Here is a 24,893-nt window from a genome sequence, read left to right as displayed (position 1 = left end):
ATTAAACTAATGAAGTTCTTATTGTAAACATCAATATTCTGAGAAATTAAGTGCCGGTTGCACAACAGCCGGTTAAATTTTAACCGTGATTAATTCCACGATAACCAATAGAAGAAGCCGTCTTTTCAAAAACGCCTTCTCTGATTGGTTCTCGTGAAATTAATCACGGTTAAAATTTAACCGGCTGTTATGCAATCGGGCCTAAAGAGTTAATATTCTCAGATTAACAGCCAAGAATTATATGCAGTACTTCCACAGAAAACCAAGAACCCTTTTCCATATATAGTGAAGCCCATGTTATAATAACAGTTTTTTATTAACATTTGTGTTGCTATCCTTGTCTATCATTCGACAAAGCGAATAGAGCTATCCTTTTCTATCTCCGCAACGTTGCCAGATCATTTTTAACAATGTAGAAATATAATTAATTAACCTTAATTATGAGAATTTATTATTGAAATCATTGGAAAATATATTTTCTTGACGGATAAAATATAATTGATTATTCTTAACAAGAATGAACAGTTAATATTACATCAGATATTCCGGTATCAGCAATCCTCTATAGAAGGCAGTGACAAGGCAGAGAATCAGAACGCTGTTCTTCTATCTTCCTCCTCTGTCAAATATTAATCAAATGACAATTTTCTTAACAGATGAATTATGATTGATTATTTCAAGCAGGAATGTACAGCTAATAATACATCAGATATACTGGTATCAGCAATCCTCTATAGAAGGCAGTGAAAAGGCAGAGAATCAGCAACGCTGTTCTGCTATCTTCCTCCTCTGTCAAATATTAATCAAATGACAATTTTCTTAACGGATAAATTATAATTGATTATTTCAAGCAGGAATGTACAGCTAATAATACATCAGATATACCGGTATCAGCAATCCTCTATAGAAGGCAGTGACAAGGCAGAGAATCAGCAACGCTGTTCTGCTATCTTTCTCCTCTGTCATAAATTAATCAAATGATAATTTTCTTGATGAATAAAATATAATTGATTATTTCAAGCAGGAATGTACAGCTAATACTACATCAGATATACCGGTATCAGCAATCCTCTATAGAAGGAAGTGACAAGGCAGAGAATCAGCAACGCTGCTCTGCTATCTTCCTCCTCTGTCAAATATTAATCTAATGACAATTCTCTTAAAGGATAAATTATAATTGATTATTTCAAGCAGGAATGTACAGCTAATAATACATCAGATATACTGGTATCAGCAATCCTCTATAGAAGGCAGTGACAAGGCAGAGAATCAGCAACGCTGCTCTGCTATCTTCCTCCTCTGTCAAATATTAATCAAATGACAATTATCTTAACGAATAATTATAATTGATTATTTCAAGCAGGAATGTACAGCTAATAATACATCAGATATACCGGTATCAGCAATCCTTTATAGAAGGCAGTGACAAGGCAGAGAATCAGCAACGCTGTTCTGCTATCTTTCTCCTCTGTCATAAATTAATCAAATGATAATTTTCTTGATGAATAAAATATAATTGATTATTTCAAGCAGGAATGTACAGCTAATACTACATCAGATATACCGGTATCAGCAATCCTCTATAGAAGGAAGTGACAAGGCAGAGAATCAGCAACGCTGCTCTGCTATCTTCCTCCTCTGTCAAATATTAATCTAATGACAATTCTCTTAAAGGATAAATTATAATTGATTATTTCAAGCAGGAATGTACAGCTAATAATACATCAGATATACTGGTATCAGCAATCCTCTATAGAAGGCAGTGACAAGGCAGAGAATCAGCAACGCTGCTCTGCTATCTTCCTCCTCTGTCAAATATTAATCAAATGACAATTATCTTAACGAATAAATCATAAATGATTATTTCAAGCAGGAATGTACAGTTAATATTACATCAGATATACCGGTATCAGCTATCCTCTATAGAAGGCAGTGACAAGGCAGAGAATCAGCAACGCTGTTCTGCTATCTTCCTCCTCTGTCATAAATTAATCAAATGACAATTTTCTTGACGATAAATTATTATTATTATATTATTATTATTATTATTATTATATATTATTATTATTATTATTATTATTATTATTATTATTATTATTATTATTATCATTGCTATACAATACAATTAAATGAATTATTATCAATGTATCAATTTTTTTCTACTCAAGATTGACAATTATTTCTTCTTTTGATATGATTTGAATTGAAAATTATTATTTTGAGATCACTGATTGATTACATCAATGTACTATTTCTATGGGTTTTTTTAATATAATGTAAAACTTGACTCCTCCAGTCAAACCTTCTTTAGAAGGTTTTGGAGAATTTATATTTTGTCTGGTTTATAATTTTTTAAATTCTCCACTGAAAAGGAATTTTTCTTATCTTCTGTCATTCTTGCTTTTTTTATTATTCTTCATCTGTTTTGTTTGTAAGATTTCTTTTATAAGTGTATTTTTCATTTTTGTTTGTTATATTTTCTTCTTCTGGGGGTACCAGGACGAAGGAAAAAGGAAAAATTATTATCATTATTATTATTATTATTATTAAACGAAAATCCCAATTGAATGCTGTAAAATAAATTTCACAGTAAATTTTCCTGTAATATTCCCATCTGTAGAATAAATTATAATTGACTATTTTAAACAGGAATAAACAGTTAATATTACATTAGATATACCGGTATCAGCTATTCTCTATAGAAGGCAGTGAATCGGCAACGCTGTCTCTTATATTTCTCCACTGCCATTATAACGTGGACTTCACTATACTACTTGTAGAAATATTCTGAGAGTTTTGTAAGAATAGCTGGAATAGCTGTTGACGCTCTTTCCCTTTTCTCATGTTTTTTATTGTGTGGTATTGCTAGACCGAATAAACGCCTTCCCCTCGCCTATCCACCCATTTCCCCTTCAACCCCTCTTCATCACCCCTCCATCGCCAGCCAATAATAATATATGCATTCATCAGTTTTCCGAATCACGAAGCAAACTGTTGCTTGCGTGTTGGCTCTGCCGATGATTATGTAACCACTGCTCGTGGCCCCAAAATATACATACACATGTATATAATATATATGTGATACATAGATATATAAATCGACAACACACCTCAGAATGTGGATCGTGCTCAGAAGAAGTATATAATATACATGTGGAACATAGGTATATATAGATACTCACTAAAAGTGTGTGCTATATTCACAGTCAAACACCAACCTCTACCACCTTAATAATACAAAATTACCTACTTTTCATAGGTTTGCCGCTTGTTCTATATATAATACCAATCATCTCTGTCAGTATTCGTTGGATGGTAAGCCTATTGGTGTTATCCATAAAGACATCTGACAAGTTGAGGTGAATTTCATTCTGTTCCCATTTGTTTTACATATATCATTGCAGTGTGATATTCATTTCTAACTGTTCAGTATTCGTTAAATGAGAAGCATATTGGTGTTTTACATAGGGAAATCTGACAGGTTCAGGTGAATTTTACACTGTATTGTTCCCATTTGTTTTACATACAGAGTGGGTGAATAAGCCGTTCTCGGACATTTCACCCACCCTGTATATCTTACACGTGATTGACCCCCGACGACAATTTCAGCACATAATAAATTATTCCGTGTATTTTGTTAGGATTGTTGGGGGGTTCATGTATACATACCAAATTTCACCCTTGAGCCTTAAATAAAGCTACTCAACCTTCCACTTCAAGTGATTTTGGAGATTTACAAATTTTGGTAAATAGTTTGTATTAAGAATTCATTTGATTCAATCACCTCTGTATTTTTATAGAGGTTTTCCATCTGAGTTTATACAGACATTCCAAATCCTGAGAACCTTGAATGATAGAGCCTCAAACAAAACTGTTCAACCTTTCACAACAAGTGGAAGATCTTTACTGTAACCTTTACAAATTTTGGGGTTTTAGGTGGCTAATAAGAATTGCGAATTTATTTATCTCAAATTCTTCACTTCTATAAGGTTTTTCAATATTATCATTTCAATTCAACAATAATAAAACAGAAGATCTTAATTTCAAACCACACATCATATAACAGTTAGTGTTGTACGGTATATGGTTGCTTTCTCCTCAGATATGCTGTAGAGATAAATAAAATACCAACATCTTCTTAAAATGTATGAAATCAGTTCTACCGTACTTATTTTCATTTATAAAAAGAATTATAGTACCCTTTGGAAATAATAGAATGATGGATTAAGAGTATAAATACAGAGTTATCATAAAAGAATGGTGCGGCTTCGAACATGGTTTAAAGAAAAAACAAATTACTTACAGTTGATGTTGTTTATTCATCTAATTTGTCGTCTCAGGCAGTTTTTTACATAATTGATAAATTTAAATATATGTGTGCCTTTAGTCGTTCGACAAAATATACAAACGATAATCAATTTCTCTCCAAACATTCGCTAACATTTCATTGGTTATGGTTGTCATTGCTTCATTAATCCTGTTTTTAAGTGGTTCAGGTAGATTTTTTCTTGTAAATTTACATCAAAAACATTGTTTATTCACAAGAAATTGCGAACTGAACCACTTTAAAACAGGATTAGAGAACCAATGACAGCCATAATCGAAGAAATGTTATCGAATGTTAAGAGAGAAATTTATTATCGTTTGGACATTTGTCGAGCGACTAAGGGCGCACTTATTGAAAGTTATTAATCATGTAAAAAAACTGTTTCAGACGACAAATTAGGTGAATAAAAAACATTAAATGTAAGTAATTTGGTTTTTCTTTAAACAATGTTCGAAACCGCACCATTCTTTTATGATAACCCTGTATAACAACTAGTTTTAGTGTTCACACCATCTTCCGGTTATAACATAAATTTCATATGAACCAAAATTATTATCATTTTTTATTTGAAATTTATTTCATAACCTGTAGAGGGTGTTAACACTGAAACTATATAGTTGTTATAATTTATATTCTTAATCTTTTATTTTCAATGAGCAGGGCACTATAATTCTATTTTATAAACAAATACTAACAATATACGGTACATTGAGGCCTACATTCATATTTATTCGTTCTTACACATTACAATATTGGAGAGAAAAACAGTTGCTAGCCCAAATTTAAATTATTTCTATTCAACAGAAGGACATAATTCCAAAGCACTCCTGTTATATGACAGTTGGTGTTGTGTATAACTATAGTCAGGTCCACGTTATAATTGCAGCATTTGCTATCCTTGTCTATCATTCGACAAAGCAGATAGCACTATCCTTTACTAGCTCCGCAACGTTTCCAGATTGGTGTTTAGCAATATGGGAATATCATTAATTTAAAAATATTCTGACTTAATCAGTCCAATCTGATAGAATTTATAAGGATTAAGTTATAACATTTTGTTAATAACTTTGGTGTAAACGCAGCTTAAGGGTGGTACCCTTTTTGAAATTGTTAACTCATAAAATTTTTCGACTTTATGATGCCATAATCAGGAAAAGGGCTTAGGTACTTGGATTTCTATTTTTATTCATATTCAAGAGTAGCCCTAAAGAAAAAAGACAATTGACCTATCTTTCTCCATTGCCATTATAACGTGAACCTGACTATAAAGCAGGGTTGCGTTGCGTGTTCTAGCGGGCATTGTGGTGGGTGCAGCCGGCATCACAGAGTGCAGCACCCAGCTGGACTGCGAGCTCATTCAATACACCGAGTGCCGGGTGCTGAGTACGAGTACAGGTGCAAGCGATGGCAGCGGCACGCGTGCCGTGTGTCTCTGCATGGACAACGCGCTGCCCGTCAACGGAGCTTGCTCGGCCAGACCTAGAGGTATCGCCACCCAAACGTAGCAATGGCTGTGCGCTCCATCCCAGGAAGATCAAAACCAAATAATTCAGAAATCCAAATTTAATTAGGTAAATCTCCATAAGCAGAAATGTTTGTGTTTCATCCCAAGAAGATCTAACCCAAATAATTCAGAAATCGAAATTTAATTAACTCGCCATAAGTGGCAATGGTTGTGTTCCATCAGAGAGGACTTAGTAATTATTACCTATTCTATCTGTGGTTCCATATACCATATAGGCCTACGCTGGAATTGGATTAAATTCACATTCAATTTAGGTACCGTACTCGCAAAAATATAATTTTCCTCCACCTACTGTCAAAAGTACTTACTTTACCCCCTGAGACATGATACTAAAGTGTCACTTTTTCGCTCTCGGTACTAAAAAACAGAAAAACTCCCTAGGGAGTAAAAGTGACTCCATTTAAATAACATGGGAAGCATCTTTATTTTAAAAACGTACATTTGGAATAGGTCAGAAGGTCTAATCTCAGATGAGGAAGCATATAGAGTAGTCATTAAACCAACTAAATTCAATACCTTAACCAGACATTTGATCGATATATAAAATTTATGTTTGTGTGCTGAAATTATTATTACAAACTTCATATCATTATACTAAAAAAAATGTATATATTTTTTTCTTCTATTCCATGTTATTCAAAATATCAGCCAACGAATATTACTTATTAACTAATCAAATTTGAAACGGGAACTTCATCATAGCTGTAGTTTTGGCTGTCATTGTTGTTACAACTTTAGCCGACAGATAGTGCTGTCGGAGGAGAACTGTGATTACAAGCCAGCTGTTTCTGTTTACTTTTTAGATTATGTTGTAACACATTGTTTGGTCACATACGTTTTTAAAAATTATTTTATTAGCATTTTTCATAAAAATGTAGGTGGAGGAAAAATGTTGTGTATATCATGAGTGAAAAATGTTTTTTCTCCCTCAGGAAAACTTCAAACTTTTCCCTCAGGGAGAAAAAACAGCACTTTTCACTCTAGATATACAAATAACTATTACTGTGTACTAAATACGCTGGAATCAAATTATATTCGCAATCCATTCATTTGCCATGTCAGGCCTACAACACAATCATCACAAATCATGCAGTAGGAAGATGGATAATAACAAGTAAAAGATAGACCATGAAAGAAAACACTCGATACAACACAATAACAAATCATACTATTGTAAAGTAAAGTATAAGAATGGAAGATAGATAATAGGAAAAGTGAGATACATTCTAAATTAGTTCATTTTTTCGATTCAATTCATTTATCTGTCTTAGTAAAAATACCAAGCTGCTTGACAATAGCGATACGGTAGGCTACATAACAAATAACACAAATACAACGAAATTAAACGAAATTCCAGATTAAATGCTGTAAATTTTACAATGATTCACAGCATTTAGTTTAGAATTTCGTTTATCAATAATTATTAATCCATTAGCATTTGAAATAAACGCAGTATATCAGCAATTTCCATTTACAAATACAGCACACTACATAGACCTAGGTACCGTACTCAAGATCAAGTATAGGTACAAAGTTCTACATTCCATACAATAAAGAAGTAAGATATATCATAAAAAAGGAAAATAGGAAGGTATAAAGCTGGATAATATTCTTACTTTCTAAAATAGTCTTCTAATATATTTTTCTACAACATTCCCTCAATAGTAGGCTATTGTTAATTAATTGTTCAGATTATTGGATAAGGCTGATTCATAATGCTAATTTGACACCATTGATAAGGCTTGTCGCAAAATACTAACAAGTAAAGTAGCACAAGCATCAAAAGCAAGGAAAATATAGGCTCATCTATGATTTTATTTCACGAGCTTTTGAGTAGTATAATATGACATCCACATTGTGGATGAATATTTAATATGGATGTAAGACAATAACTTACATACAGACTGTGAACTACAATTAATCATATTTATAGTGCAACTATAGCAGGTGTAGTTATTGATGAAAATTATCAAGTATACTTTTATTATAAAAAAAACATAACTAGTTTCAACTCTTCAAGGGCCATTCTCAAGTGTAAATAAAAGAAAAGTGAACAGGCAACGTTTCTATAAAGGCATATATCTCCTATAAGTATATAGGTATAGTTCCTATAAGTCCTAACTCCTAGCATCAGCCATTGCTACAACGATAACAGAATCTACTACCTCCACACGTTTTACAAGTTGCCACTTTGTGTGTGAATCGAACCATGATTGCGGTTTGACTATTGCACGAAGGTTGAATAATCTGGCACTGACAACAAAATTGTAAATACACCATTCTTACTTACAAAACTGTACATACACTCTTCCGAGCAACACATGGTATAAAATAATGTCAAATAAGCTACATATTATTGATAAAAATTTTTAGTTATAAGGAGAAAATTGTTGTAAATATGATCGAAAGTTTCCATTAATTGAATGCTGCTGATAAATGATAATTGTATTGTTGTACATATTTTTCAAACTCAATTATTATAGTATTGTAATTTAAGATATGATTTTTCAACTTATTAATCCATGAATCCTGTACATAAATTTGTTCATTGGAATTTCGGAGCTAGATGATAACAAAGCAATATTTGAATAACAACTACCTATATTGTGTTCTAATTTTATTATTCGGTCCTACATTTTCCCCATCAGTTTTCTATCAAATATAGGATCCAATATAGCCTAGGTAATTATTTGAAATCTTAATTTCTTGATTTTTGTGATTTAAAAGAATAAGATTGATTTTAACAAATTTTATTATATCTATCATCTATTACTGTAATTGTACTTTTACAAGTTGCCTGTCTTATTAACGGGATTGTTTGAGCATTACAGTATTCAATCATATATTCCATATAATTAGGCTAATATTTAGCGGAAAACTGAAGCTTTTTATATACTCTCATTTACCAATGAATCTTTGTTCCTCGTGGAGGGTTAAAAGTGTAAGAGAGGGCCGTCTGTTCCCTAACTTCGCCCTCCTAGGTCAAAAATAAAGGCAGTCATTCTATTTTATTTTATTATATCCTCTTGAGACAATACAAGCATTTATTTTTGTTTCAAAAGTTCTCTACTAAAAAATTCCTATTTTCATTCAAATTATTAAATTTTTAAACTCTTTGCTACAAAACCTAAAAAATATTTAATGTGCCGTTAAGTTGGATGGGAAATTTATGTATTATCTTAATTATTATAATTGTAAATAGAGTTTAAGGTAGGCCGATATCAAGCATACAAAGTTTATCTCAACAAGTAGTGTCAGGAGAATTACAAAGACAGAAATATTGTGATGGTTATTGAACTGTTTGAATATATTTTGTTGGAATCTTCTAATCAATTTTGTACTGGATTTTTTCCTGTAAATATAATACAAAATTTTGCGGCATCAAAATAAGTTAGCAACAAAATCAATAATTTTATATAGAAAATTCTTGAGATATGAAACTATAGAACCACTTTTAAATACCAAGTGCAATAATTTTAATAAATATTTGTGTAAACTCTATATAACTCAATGCATTTTTCTTGTATTTTTATTGGAAGAATGTAAAAATATTTTGTGAATAAAGTGACTTTAATTTGTAATTCTTGTGTTATGCTTGACTGTAAATATGATAGCTTTAAGGCATGTAGCTTTACAATACCATTTTGGTTTTTAAAAATATTCTGATATAATTTCTTGGTGTAAAAGATTGTTTAAGTTTATAATATTGATACAGTAAATCCTTTTCAAGGATTTAGATAGCATGGTACTATGAGAAAGCATTTTGGCTTTAAATAATGCTTTATAATGGAGTTTAAGACAAATTTATTAGTATGTTATTCCAAATATTTTTGTTGCTATTAAAAATAAACTGAGATGTATAAGTTACTAATACATAAAATACTCATTTGTATATAATTGTTTTTATAATAGGCTATACTGTGGTATTATATTGTGTAAATATATTGTAAATACCCTACAACTAAGGAAACCGCATGAAATGGGCTATTTCTAAACTGTATTTCTACCTGTCAATATTTTATAACATCAAATTCTTATGATTGATTCAATTATGAAGAAAATATACTAACATTAATTTGAGCTATCTTTTCTCATGGTTCGATGTACGATACTGGAAATTTATTGATATAAATATTATAGAATACTACGAATGAAGCATAAATTTTTTTTATACAGAGTTTTTCTTATTAAGGTTCTGTTAATAAAAAATAGATGTTCCAATTCGCGTGGTGTTATGATCATTTTTCTACCAGACTGAATTATAATATTTAGGAATTAAATTTATTGAAATTGATGGAACTAGTAAGATTTTAAATGAATTTAATTATATATTAATCTCTCATACTGTGCCGTCCTTACACTTTCACTTCCAAAAAAGTAATAAGTAACAGTAAACAGTAATAATAGAATGTAGTCGACAGTAATCTGCTTGAGTTAACATAAAACCGACTGGAAATTTGAAATATCTTTATTCGTAGGTACTGTAAGATATCTTAACGATTTGGAAAATATCGTGGTGTTGATAGAACACTTTCTTTTATTCCTGAAACAAAAGAGATTCATTCATTATCATAATATAATCAAAGATGGAATAATTCCATTATGACGTAGAAATCGAATTAATAAATTACTAAAAAAACATATCATGGTACTCAGACCTGTAATTAAAAAAAAAACAAGAATACGACACAGTTTAGGTCATTTTATAACGATAGTTTGAAGACCTGTTTTACAATACAAACGTATATACTGAATTATTCTAAATTAATAGAAATTAGTTTTTATGAACTATTCCAAATTAATGAAAATTAATTTTCATAAATTATTCTAGTACCTATAATATTTTTTTGTTCCTCTTGCATCAGAGAATGTTAAGGCTTTCAAGCATGAGGAATGAGTATTTCAATGCCTATATTTAACTGTGGCTTGATACTAAATCATTGTTAACATGAGGCCGTTTTACTTCCATTCTTAGTATTTATCTACATTCGCTTTTAATAAAAAAACCATGCTTCTTATTCAAGCTTACGGTACCTCTACTTGCTTTCATATCAAATGAACAGTATATATTTATGATAAACGTTACTGTTTTATCGGAACACCTTACATATTTTTGCTTCGCGTTTGCATGGAATAAAGCTAACTTCTTTTCTTTGATAGGCTAATGTCGTCATTTTTGCATTGAAACACAGCAAAACGCTTCTACGTGACTGAAGTACGGGGCTGATAAATTCACTCAGTATTTATTACAAACTGCATGAGCTTCTGAATTTGCTACAATAAATAAAACTGATACAAGAATGCAGTAACACCGCCTTTATTTCTAATTCGATTATGGCTATTGAGCATCTTTATAAAACCCCGAAATCTCATAATTATGAATTTTTTGCTCAGATACACGAGGCTATGTGCCATTTGGAAACAGGAAGCCAAATAAAGGTTGGTTAATCAAGTTCCTCTAAACAATGTCAACTAACACTTTAACCAAGGTTTATCAATTTAATCTTGGATTAAAATAACATCTTGATAGGAAAACTACAATACTGAGACTTGGAGCCGGTTACACAAAAGCATATTGAATTTTAACTGTGATTAATTTCACGAGAACCAATCAGAGAAGACGTTTTTGAAAAGACGGCTTCTCTCGTGGAATAAATCACGGTTGAAATTTAACAGGCTGTTGTGCAACCGGCACTGTGACTTGGGGCTGGTTGCAAAAAATCCCGTTAAATTTCAACTGTGATTAAATGCCACAAGAATAATGAGATCGGAGAAGTTTTTCTTCTTTTCAAAAAAGCCATCTCTGATTGATCTTGTGGCATTTAATCATGATTAAAATTCAACAGGCTTTTGTGCAACCGGGGATCAATGCTTTAAACCATGATATCAGAACAGAAACATGCCGTTATTTCAGAAAAATTGACTCAAGATACTTTAGATATGAACATAGAATTTCATTATATTCAAAAACAAAAAATATTCTACCATAAAAATTGGTCCGAAATGATGATAGTTGGATATTGAAGCAGCCAAATAAATAAATACTTTTTACTGTAGATCAATATAGCTAATTGACAAAGTCTTATAGTAATACAATTACAAAGTAATAAATAGTTAATAGTATTAATTTTATCTTATATGTTTCACATTTTCATTATTGCTTACTACAAGGAGTATAAGAAATAATATATATAACCAATATAGTTCATAAACATGAGGAAATCTCCTAACTAATATAGAATAGCCTACAGGAATAAACTAAACTATTAGAACTATTATTCTTCGAAAATTTGTGGGTTTCACTTGTAGTAAGTTATTATTTTAAACCTTAAATTTATCACCATTTATGGTGATTCAGTTCGATCAAAAAATACATGAGATCTCAAATCAGTTTTAATATTCGTATTTCTGACAAAACATAAAATCTGATATTTATTTCAGTTACCGTAGTTCAACAAAATAGCTATGGGATAAATAACTTTATTAAGATATAAATAATTCATGGGATGAGTGGCATGACAACAAAGTTTTCCTTATGAAATTCATTTTTACTACAGTTTGATAAGAAATTTATTAAAAGTTTAACTAGGATTAGGATTTAACCAAGTTAAAAGGAGTTATTAAAAGTTAAACTACGATTATTGAACCGATCATCACTTACAGATTTATATTAGACTACCGGTACAAGTCATCCTATTTGCAAAAATAATAGATAAGTTATCTAAATGGAAGCGTGTGTATCACTTTGAAAAATAATTACGATATGATAAATAAATAAAAATATAAATCAGAGTACCCTTTTTAGAGATTATTTCGTCACAAATAATTATTATTATTATTATAAGGGTACTCTAATTTTTTTATTATTCAAAAGTAGCCCTAAAGAGAAAGACAATAATTACGGTATGATATTTATATAGGACTATTCCAAAATGTGGTCTATTCGTTGAAATTATAGTAAAAATCGTATAGATCTAATACTAATGATCAAACTATTATATGAAATAGAATTTATAAGTACCTAATTTTCAGTTTTTTAAATTTATCCTTCATAAAAATTACCGTAGTGATTATTAATCAAACGCAAAAATAATTGAGACATTAACCGGTTATTTTTGTAATTTATTTGTAATTGTATTAGTTCATTTTGATTTCCAACTACGTCGATCTCTTCCATAAAATTATTAATGTTGATGGATCAATCAGGAGATAAAATTATTATTCAAATTAAACATAATCGCTTTCTCCTCAGATCAGATCTGTCCGTTTCAGAAATTTATCCTCATTAACATAATTCCATAATTTTACAATCATAACAAACTTTAAATTACATTTCATCATGTACGGTATGCTCTCCCTCAATTTAAACGTGACAGGAAATCAAATCTTTCAAAATTTTCCATTGTTACAAAAAAAACTGCTCCTCTTATACACATTTCATCTGCTCTCACGTGCACACATTAAATTTTTGATAACAGCTTTTGATGTCTTATTTATGAAACATGGAACTTGAAATATTCTAATTGAATATCGTTTATTAATTGAATACAAATCAATCTAACCCATGAAATTTTGAATTTTTGTCGCAGGGCCAAGAGAGGAGCTTCAATGTGCACCAACATGCTTGAAATTTATTGCAGATTTCTTTTTTAACGATTGAACAGGAAAAAATGTTTTGAATCATTTATTTTTCTTATCAACATTTTGATAGCTGCCATTTAACTGAATACCGTATACAACAAAAAATTATTCTTATATACCTCATCTGTAAAGAAAGTTAGACGTTTGAATAGAATACTGACTTATAAACACTGATCTCTAATAATAGCCTACACTGTGAACGTGAGATATTCAAGAGTCAGGGTACCGGTATATAATTATGCATATTACAATGAAATCCTTCTAATAAATTGAAAGAAAATAGAGTAGGCTACCATTAAAATTAACTCATTTTGTCTTTCTTGTTCCCAGTCTTTTGATTTAAAAAAATACGACAAACGCATTAAATCACCTTCCCTTTAAGATATCAATTAATTCTTCAAATAACCAATGTGAGAATCACATATAATGTGAAAGCCTCAGAATCTATGCTAGACATGATATATCTTAATTATTGAGATCTGAGACTGATATCTATGAGTTTGATGAGAATGATCATGGTATAACAACAAATATTGGTTACTTGTTAATAAAAAATACAAAAGGTTTGACAATTATTATCTTTCTAACTTATTTATTCATATACATTGAATATAATGCAAGGAGATGCAAAAAAACTGGTTTTGGGGACCAAAGCTGTTCCAATACCTCTTCCTTATTCCAAGTTTAAAAAAAATACAAAAAATACAACATAATGATTCTTACTACATGGTAAAGTTGATTGGATAGTGTAAACCCTTCCATATAACTTTGCTTCAATTTTTCTTCCTTGTTCCCAGTCTTTTGATTTCACGAAAATATGACAAACGCATTTATCACCTCCCCTCTTATGAAGAGAATTCTCACAAGATGAGAGTTGATTGGTGTACATCTAACTATCTACATGAGTAAAATGGTGTTGTTATTAGGCCTACCTTTATTTTTACAAAAAAGGAATTCTCACAGATAGAATTACTGAGATATTGCAATTTCTCAAATTCTAATGAATTGAGAATTATTATTAAACGAAAATCCAAATTCAATGCTGTAAATCACCCCGAAGACTTCTGCTACTGCAAATATTTCCATCTAGCTGTTTACACTGTTGTCAATATTTGAAGTAGCAGAAGTCTTCAGGGTGATTTAGGTAGGCTACATCATTTAAGGCTGTGCAAAGGATAAAAATAAACTTTCTACTCGTGATATTATTCAAAGTTTTTCCATTTGTATATCATCGAGCTATCAAAATGAAAAAGTTTTCTCAGGAATTTTTTTTTCTGATAATTACTTTTTGAGATATGAGCGCCTAAAGATTAAATTTTTGGGATAGAACATTTCAAATTCGGTAAGAGATAAATCCATGTGATTTAGAGGATAGATTCTTCATGGTATTGTTGATCTAGTAAAACAAAAATTTTATGAAAATATTTATTTTTGAAATAATTATTCAATTTACTAAAGATAACCAAAAATAACTTCTAGTTGAGCTATTTATGATAAATTGAATAACTTTTTCAAAAATTGATATTTTCAGAAAATGTTTGTTTCAATAGATCAACAATACCATGAAGAATCCATCCTCTAAATCTCATGGATTTATATCTTACCGAATTTGAAATGTTCTGTCCCAAAAATTCAAACTTCAGGCGCTCATATCTCAAAAAGTAATTATCGGGAAAAAATGTTTTCCTGAGAAAACTTTTTCATTTTGATAGCCTGATGATATACAAATCGAAAAACTTGGAAAAATATCACGAGTAGAAAGTTTATTTTTAGCCTTTGCACAGCCTTAATTGGGATTTTCGTTTAATAATAATTGTTAATTCTCACAGCATGAAAGTTGATTGCTGTATACTCATTTACATCACTTGCTATTTACTTCATAGAGGCTGATGAACTTCCTCCTCAGGAGTGAAATGCAATCGTTATTTCATCATAAAAAAGTGTTTTTTCAATATTTAAAAAGATACACAGTGTGTAAACCACAACAAAGTTATAAATAAATAATGAAAATGATGTTCTTATCACATCACTCACTATTTACTATATATAGTGAATGATGAAGCTCCTCTCCTCATGATTGGAATGCATTCCTCATTTCATTATGAAAAGTGTTTTTTAAATATTTACAAAGATACCCAGTGTCTAAACTACAGCAAAGTTATAAACTACCTACATAATGAAAATTATCGTTGTTCTTATTACATTCACTTTCCCAAAATAAATTCTTGCAGGATAGAAGTTGGTGTAAACTCTTCCATATATAACTTGCTAGGGTATTTTCAATGAAAACTCTGTTGATTATTTCAATAATGTATTGTTATGCTGTGTGCAAGCATCCTGGATAGAACAGATGTCAACAAGAACATGGGAGGAAAATAATTACGACCAAATAATGGACAAACCACTATTTCGACCACATCACGAAGAAACAAATACCCAATCGACAAAGCTGTCCTCACATGTTCCAACAATATTCAGGCCTTCGCTTAGGAAACCAGTCAGACGCAAAGGTACTCACACACACATAAAATGAGACACGCAAACTTGACGTTTTTATTACAGAAATAAAACTGGCAATAAAATAAAAATACCTGATATTTTAATGCTGGCAACACTTTATCAATTTAATTTTCATAACTAGCAGGTAACCCGTGCTCTGCAAGGGTCTGATTGAAAACTTGACAAACTCAAAACTCGACCTACTGAAATCTTGAAGAATTTGAAATAGGCCTAAGCATCCACGGTAAATTAAAATCTATATGCAAAATTATAAGTTAATCAGTTTTGATTAAAACAAGTTTAGTTTGAAGTTTACAGTTTTGGTTTAAAAACTTGACCTACTGAAATCTTGAAGAATTTATAATAAGCCGATTACCATCCTCGGTAAATTCAGAATCTATATGCAAAATTACAAGTTAATCAGTTTTGATTAAAACAAGTTTAGTTTGAAGTTTACAGTTTTGGTTTAAAAACTTGACCTACTGAAATCTTGAAGAATTTAAAATAGGCCTAAGCATCCACGGTAAATTAAAATCTATATACAAAATTACAAGTTAATCAGTTCTGATTAAAACAAATTTAGTTTTAAAGTTTACAGTTTTGATTTAAAAACTTGACCTACGGTACTGAAATCTTGAAGAATTTATAATAAGCCGATATACCATCCTCGGTGAATTCAGAATCTATATTCAAAATTTCAAGTTAATCAGTTGAGTAGTTCAGACGTCATGATTGGTCAATCGTGAATTTCCTATCCCGTACATATGTATAAGTCAACTCTTATTGCCTCTATTCTACAGTATTATAAAATATATCTTACAATTTTCTAAAAGTCTAGAAGTCTAGAACAGTAGTAACTCTATGAATGAATCGGTAGCAAATAAAAAAACCAATGGATGTCAATTTTTTATGGAATTAGCCTTAACAGTAGGTATAAACGCATTTAATAAATCATGTTACCAATTTTTAACAAAATTTATCAATTTTTATCCTGTTGATAGTTGATGTCAAATTAGTAAAGCGATGTTTGACTGAGGAAGAATCTTCAATCTTCCCCCTCCCCACGAGCTTATACTCATGAATAAATCCAATTTTTAACAATTTATCAATTTTTATCCTGTTGATAGTTGGTGTCAAATTAGTAAAGCTATGTTTGATTGAGGAAGAATCTTCATTCTTCCCCCTCCCCGCTCATGAATAAATCTCATATCTCAAAAATGAATCTCATAAATAAATCAAAAGCTAATACTCATAACAAAACAATATCATGGGCTCAAGCAAAATTCTTTAGACCAGAGTTGTCAACAAATTATTGTTCACAAAAAAGTTTTCTTCAAAAAATTTGTCATTTTGTCTGTAGAAAACAAGTTAAATGTTTGTGTGTTTTTTAAGAAATTGGCAACAATAATTTTCAGAGTTATCAACTCTGGTGTAAAGGTGGCTTAATGTGATCCGTAGTCCTTAAAATAGAATAAAATCAACAAATTAATTTCACCAGGAAATGTCTCAATTCTTTTGTAAGACGTGCAATAGACTGATGAAGCAATGCTATATGGTTATCAAAATTAAAACAAAATAGATGGAAAAATCTATGTAATGGCATTAATATCATCGTTTTATTTAATCATTTAGGAATACACAACTTACAGAAAAGTACCACAGGCTTCCGCCCAAAACGGTACCAATTCTAATTTATACAACAGTCCAAATTTCTTATTAAAGATGAAAAACTTCTACTAATTTTTCCTACCATTTTGTTATCATTGAGTGCCACCATAATTAAAATAAGATTTATGGAGAAAATTATTCTTTGAACAGTCACAGATATCCAAATTTCTCATCTCATTACACATTGGGCAATAAAGTATCTCTGTGTAGACAGAAGAAGTGAGAATTTTTTTTAATAAATTATTGATTTTTGTATCCCTATTTTAAACAGATACATTTAGTCGCTCATCCTGTAGAAAGTATCAAATACCATCTTAATCTCGTGTAATAATAATAATAATATCGAGTGACGCCCTATACCATGGGATATCTACTTATGCTATTGTTTCTCTATGGTAGAAGTCAACAAAATGAACCTACATTATGAGATATTATATATTTTAAAAATTCAGGAATGAAATAGTTTTGGGCTGTACTTCCCATTATAATAATATCGAGTGACCTGGCTGGCTCAGGTCTGGTGTCAGAGTTTTCAGGTCGCAACTGATCAATTTCAGGGCCTCTGACATGACCTAACGAATGCTTTTTAGGCAGCCGGGACCGACGGCTTAACGTGTCCATCCGAAACACGGGAGTGGCTCGAGATAAATATCTTGCCATAAATCTCGTGTAACCTAATACATTCTTATGTAGACTTAAATAAGTCTATTGTTTTTCTAATATATTTTTCTTAAAAATACTGTGGAGTTTTAACAAACTGTATATCGTATTTAGCTATTGAGTAGAGGTAGAGTACCGTGAATAATTTATCATGGTTCTTTTCACTAAAAATAATATAATAATTAGGCCTACACCTAATGTAGTAACTATTAAACTGAGGAAAGGAAATGATAGCTTGTATTAATGCTACTTTTTGAAGTCAAATTGGTCAGTACGGTACATTATTTTTCTCATTTTCTCGGGAGAGATAATATTATTATTAACTAGTATTCCTTCTTATGCTCCTCGATGCGAGGAATCCGAATCTGCAAACAGATTAGCAAAATTCTTCCCCGTTTAGGGGATATGACTCCTTAAATATACTGAAAAATGCAATTAGGCTACATTATTTTTCTTATTTTTTCGGAAGAGATAATATCATTATCAACTATGCCTCTTTATGCTCCTCGATGCGAGGAATCCCAATCTGCAAACCGATTAGAAAAAATCATACCAGTTCAGGATATATAACCCCATAAATATATTGAGAAATTCAAATTGGTCAGTACATTATTTTTCTCATTTTTTCGGAAGAGATAATATCATTATCAGCTCTGCCTTCTTATGGTTCTGGATGCGAGAGATCCGAATTTGCAAACGGATTAGCGAAAATCTTCCCCGTTCAGGAGATATGATCCCTCAAATATAAATGGAAAAGGTAAATTGGACAGTAATTTTTCTCATTTTTCGAGGAAAATAATATCATTATCAACTCTGCCTTCTCATGCTCCTTGATGCAAGAAATCCGAATCTGCAAACCGATTAGAAAAATAATTTTCTCCCGTTCAGGAGATATGATCGCTTAAATACAAATTTGAAAGGCAAATTGTTCAGTACATTTTTTTTCGAGGGAAATAATATCATTAACAACTATGCCTCCTTATGCTCCTTGATCCGAAGAATCCGTTCCTGCAAACCGATAAGCAAAATTTTTCCTCGTTCAGGAGATATGACCCCTCAAATATATTAGAAAACAAAAATTGTTCAGTACATTATTTTCCTCAATTTTTTTGGGGATAAATAATAACATCATCCTCTACGCCTTCTTATGCTTCTTGCTGTGAGGAATCCGAATATGTCCTCTTGTAGATGCATAATCCTTCAAAATAGAATAAAATCAAATTAATTTCACCAGGAAATGTCTCAATTTTTTTGCTAGACGTGTAAAAGACTGATAAAGCAATGCTATATGGTTGGTTATCAAAATGAAGAATTTTAAAAAAATAGATAGACAAACCTATATAATAACATAAATATAATTATTTTTATGAAAGAAAAAAATTTCTCCTCCAAACTTTATCTACCATTTTTTTATTATTGAGTGACTCCAAAATTGAAATTATATTTATGCAGAAAACTATCAAAACTTTTTGAACAGTCACAAATATCCAAATTTCTTATATCATTACACATTGGGAAAAAAAGTTTTTTTTTGTAATAAGTTATTGATTTAAAATCCCTATTTTAAACACATACATTAGTCCCTCATCCTGTAGAAAGTATCATATACCATCTTAATCTTTTATATAGGCCTGAGGTATTATATAATACACCTCTATGTAGCTTTATATTATTTTTCCAATCTTTTTTCTATAACATTGTATAGAAATCATATAGGTATCGTTTCAAATATTATTTAATAGGCTATAGGTAGATTACCGTGAACAATTTATCTTTGTTTGTTCCACTAAAAATAGCATGATAAGTATACCTAGAACCTAGTATAATAATTATTATAATAAAGTACGGGAATGATGGTCTGTATTAATGCTATTTTTTGAAGCCAAGGAAACAAGAATGGTTGAAGCTATAATTTATTTGTAGCTATAAAAAACCAAGTACAGTCAATCTATAGCTAAAATAATAGGTAAACATAAGAAGATGATATTGAATTCTTATGTCAACGAATCCTACATTGTTAAAATTTATATAAATATGCAGATAAAACTCATAAAAAATTTGATTCATTATTACATCAGTTTGTTGTATAGTTTGATAACGTGGACTTCATTACTGTATGTCTTGTTTTCACAAGAAGTAGCCTGTAAAGCATATAATGGAGGTATACAGTTGAAAGGTGTAGATAGCTCAACACTAGAATGCAAGAGATGTGTGTGTTTTCTTTTAAATTGTAATTATACCGTTATTAATGAAAAGTACAGTTTGGTTTGGGATTTGGGTTTTAGGAACACTATGGGCCAATTTCCGAGCTCGAGATTTAGCTAAGTTCTAGACTTTGAACAGCTAGTAAGAAAATTGGAGTAACAAAATTTAAAACTGGAGTAAATTAAATTGAGAACTGGAGTTGAAGAAAATTGGCTTTCCAAAACGGGGCGTAGTCGTAGTCATTGTCAAAGTCGCATTTAAATTAAATTTCGAAAAACTATAAAATTGAACACAAAATGATATAAAGAGAAAATAGTGTAAAGCTTCAGCTATTTTGAATTATTTAGGATTGTTTCATTTCGTCGAGGATAAACGTTTCCAATATTATAGAAATCAGAAAATAAAGATTTATTTTGCTGCAACTATTTACTGCGACTACACCCCGTTTTGGAAAGCCAATTTTCTGACTCCAGCTGTTTCAAGTCTAGAACTTAGCTAAATCCCGAGCTCAGAAACCGGCCCTATATAGAGTACAAAATATTGCTTTCTGTGAATTTCTCTTTCCAATTGTAATTATACTGTTATTAATAGAAAGTACAGTTTGGTTTGGGTTTTGAGTGCAAAAAAATTGCTCTTTGTAAATGTTTCTTCTCAATTGTAACTAGCCTACCGTACTGTTATTTATAATTAAAACACCTATACAGTTTGGTTTTGGGGTTTGAGTCTCTGAACACTATAAAATGCAAAAAATTGCTTAATGTAAATTTTTTCTTTTCACTTGTTATACAGTTGTTAGTAAAAAGTACAGTTTGGTTTGTGGGCTGGGTTTCTAAACACTATGGAGTGAAAAAAAATGCTTTATGTAAATTTTTCTTTTCACTTGTTGTCAGTAAAAAAAAAGTACAGTTTGGTTTGTGGGTGGGGTTTCTGAACACTATGGAGTGAAAAAATTGCTTTATGTGAATTTTTTTCACTCGCAATTAATTAATTGTTGTCAGTAAAAAGTACAGTTTGGTTCATGGGTTGGATTTTTGAACACTATAGTGAGGTCCACGTTATAATGGCAGTGGAGAAAGATAGGAGAAAAACGTTGCCTATCCTCGGTCTTGTCAATGCCTTCTATAGACTGTAGCTGATACTAGGTTTATTGGTTGAATATCAACAGTTCGATCGTTTAAAATAATCAATTATATTCTATTAAGCAAGAAATTATATTTTAAATGAACTAAGATTAAATATTTTATTAATTCTACATTGTTAAAAGACGATATGGCAACAGAGCGAAGCGAGAAAGAGATATAGCGCTATTGTTGAATGATGGACAAGGATAGCGATACCATTGCTAATCACTGTCATTATAACGTGGACCTCTATATAAAGTGCAAAGAGTTGCTTTCTATGAAAACTGTTGAAAATGACTCTAAGTTGCAACTAATTAAGATGTTCTGTTGTTTTCTATTTTTGCGTTTAGCTCTGAGGACGTCGTGCAACTTGTTGAAAGTGAATGTTATGTTGCAACTTGTTGAAAGTGAATGTTATCTTGCAACTAATTAAAATGTATTTTGTTTTCGATTGTGGCGTTTAGCTCTGAGGACTCCGTGCAACTTGATGAAAGTGAAACTTTATGTTGAAACTTGTTGAAAGTGAATGTTATCTTGCAACTAATTAAAATGTAATTTGTTTTGATTGTGGCGTTCAGCTCTGAGGACGCCGTGCAACTTGTTGAAAGTGGATTTTATGCTGCAGCTTGTTGAAAGTGAATGTTAAGTTGCAAAACTAATTAAATTGTTTTGTTGTTTTCCAATGTTGCGTTTAGCTCTGCGGACGCCATGCAATTCGGACAATGAATGCCTTGAAGGCGCCGAGTGTATCATCAACCCCAATGCCACAGTCAACATCAACCAGAGAATGTGCTACTGCATGCCCGGCTGGCTAGAGGTTGAAGGATATTGTAACGGTCAGTAAATAATCTAAAATAAAATAGAATAAGTCATATATATGTGAAAACACTAATTTGAAGTTGTAAACCACTTTTTATTATTATAATATATACAGAAACCAGGTTTCGTGGCTTCACCAGCCACATCTTCAGCTGTTTGTTTACAACTACTATAAACAAACAACTGCAGTAGTTGTAAACAAACAGCTGAAGATGTGGCTGGTAAAGCCACAAAACCTGGTTTTGTATATATTATAATTTTATATAATAAAAAAATATGAATAATTTATAATAATAAAAAGTGGTTGACAATTTTAAATTTATCTGTTGTATATCCATACTTTTTCACTATTAAAATTAAACTTGAATTTTAAAAAACTTTTGAAGTGAAAATGCACTTACTTTATGTATAGTGACGATCGTTTCGACCTGTTGTTGGTCATCATCAGACTGTGGGAATTCACTCAGATGACAAGGCTATGTGTGGTAAGGGATGAAGGTGGTGGAATAGGTTGTGGTGGGGGTTGGGTTGGTGGATATTTAGTGCGGCGGTATTTTTGAACTTTGGACTATTTTGTCAAAGAGTGTGTGGGAAGAGAAATTTATTTGATCATTTAGGAGACTGTTGGGAAACTGTTTTGTGTGGTTGTAGATTTCGTATTGTTCTAATACATTGAGTTTTCTGCTTTTTTGAGAGATATGGAGGATTTCAAGATTGGTGGCGATGTCTGTGTATGTGTGGTTTGTGGATATAATATGGTCAGCAAAGTTTGAGTGGCTATGTGGTTTATTAATGGCTCTGATGTGCTCTTTGTATCTTGTCTGAAAGTCACGTCCAGTCTGTCCGATATACAGTTTACTACAATCATTACATTTTAATTTGTAGATGCCTGGTTGCTCAAATCTCTGTTTGTTTGTTTGATAATTTTGAAAATGTTTCCTCAGTGAATTTGTTGTTTTAAAGGCAATTCTGTATTTGAGTTTTTTAAAAGATGATGCTACTTTCTGTGATTTTTTGTTGTAGTATGTGAGTGTGATAAATTTTTGGTCATTTTCCATATTATTTTTGGTTGATGATTTTGTTCTTATTTTGTGGAGTAGGTTGTCAACTAGAGTGGATGAGTATCCATTTTGTTGGGCAATGAATTTGATCGTGTTGAGCTCTTGGTTGTAATCAAATTGTGTCATGGGGATATTCAATAGTCTGTTGATCATATGGTGGAAAGCTGCATGTTTATGTTGGGTTGGGTGGTTGGAGGTATTGTGAATTACTGTGTCAGTTGTGGTAGGTTTCCTGTATATTTTAAATGTTTTGAAAGTATGGTTTTGTTTAAATATGGTGATGTCCAAGAAATTGATTGTATTATTGTTTTCCAGTTCTATGGTGAAGTGCAAGTTTGGGTGTATTTTGTTCAGTTTGGAATGAAATATTTCAGTTTGTCTGGTGTTTCCTTTGTATAGAATAAAAATATCATCAACATATCTAAACCAGCTGATGATTCTGTCAAACTGATTGAGAATGTGTTTTTGTTCAATGTTGTGGATGAAGATCTCAGCTAAAATGCAAGAAATGGGGCTCCCCATGGGGAGACCGTTTGGCTGGAAATAATATTGGTTATTGTAACAGAAGTAATTCTGTGAGGTGACTAGGTTAGTGAGATTTACAATTTCATTGATATGTTCAGGTGGTGTATTATTCTGTTCTAGCATTGTTTTAAGGAATTTTACAGTTTCGGGGATTGGTACATTGGTGTATAAATTTGAAATGTCCAGTGAAGCTATTGTGGAGTTTTGTGGTATTTGGATTTTCTGAAGTTTTGTGGTGAGATCAATGTTGTTTTTCACTGCAGTATGATTATGAAAAGTTATGTTGTCTCTTATGGTGGTATCTAGTAGTTTGGCTAGTTTGTGGGCAGGTGCTGTTGTGTGATTGATCAGTGGTCTTATTGGTACATCTTGTTTGTGTATTTTTGGGAGGGCGTTGAGTCTGGGTGCTTGTGGGTTGATTTGTTTGAGAAACTTTTTCTGGTTGTTTGGGATTATGTGCTTGGTTTGGTTGATGGCATCTTTTATTTTTGTTGATATGTGTGAGTTGGGTCAGTTGAGAGTTTGACTATGTTATTGTCATTGATGAATTTGTCTACTTTCTGGTCTATGTCTGTTTTATGCATTATAACTGTGATGTTGCCTTTGTCAGCATTAGTGATGACTAGGTTGTGTTGTTTCTGCTTGTTTTTTATGCTTTTCAATATCATGTGTTCTGGGTTGTTTTTTTCTGAGGGCTTGAAATTGTTTCTGTTTCTTGTTATGTCCTGTCTCAAGTATTCTTGGTCAGGTAGGGTAGTGTTTTGTATTGCAGTCTCTGTGTCTATTATGGTATTGAATAATTGGGATTTTGAATTAGGATTGTTTGTTTTGATGTTGTGTTT

At 31.2% G+C, this 24,893-nt stretch overlaps 1 protein-coding gene across 2 annotated transcripts in view; it reads left to right on the top strand.

Moving 5' to 3' along the window:
• Positions 1–24,893, top strand: part of LOC111049130 — a 55,488-nt gene that overhangs the window by 22,284 nt on the left and 8,311 nt on the right. Inside the window, exons 2-4 of one of the 2 annotated variants that reach the window (XM_022335137.2) lie at positions 5,621–5,812; positions 11,247–11,291; positions 22,342–22,482. In XM_022335137.2, the coding sequence (XP_022190829.1) occupies positions 5,621–5,812; positions 11,247–11,291; positions 22,342–22,482 (378 nt within the window). The remainder of the gene's footprint in view (positions 1–5,620; positions 5,813–11,246; positions 11,292–22,341; positions 22,483–24,893) is intronic. The other variant, XM_022335138.2, reaches the window with a different exon arrangement.

Source organism: Nilaparvata lugens, chromosome 4, assembly GCF_014356525.2.
Source record: "Nilaparvata lugens isolate BPH chromosome 4, ASM1435652v1, whole genome shotgun sequence".
Taxonomy (NCBI): Eukaryota; Metazoa; Arthropoda; class Insecta; order Hemiptera; family Delphacidae; genus Nilaparvata; species Nilaparvata lugens.
Note: the sequence above shows the minus strand (reverse complement) of the source record. Positions and strands in the feature narration are given on the sequence as shown.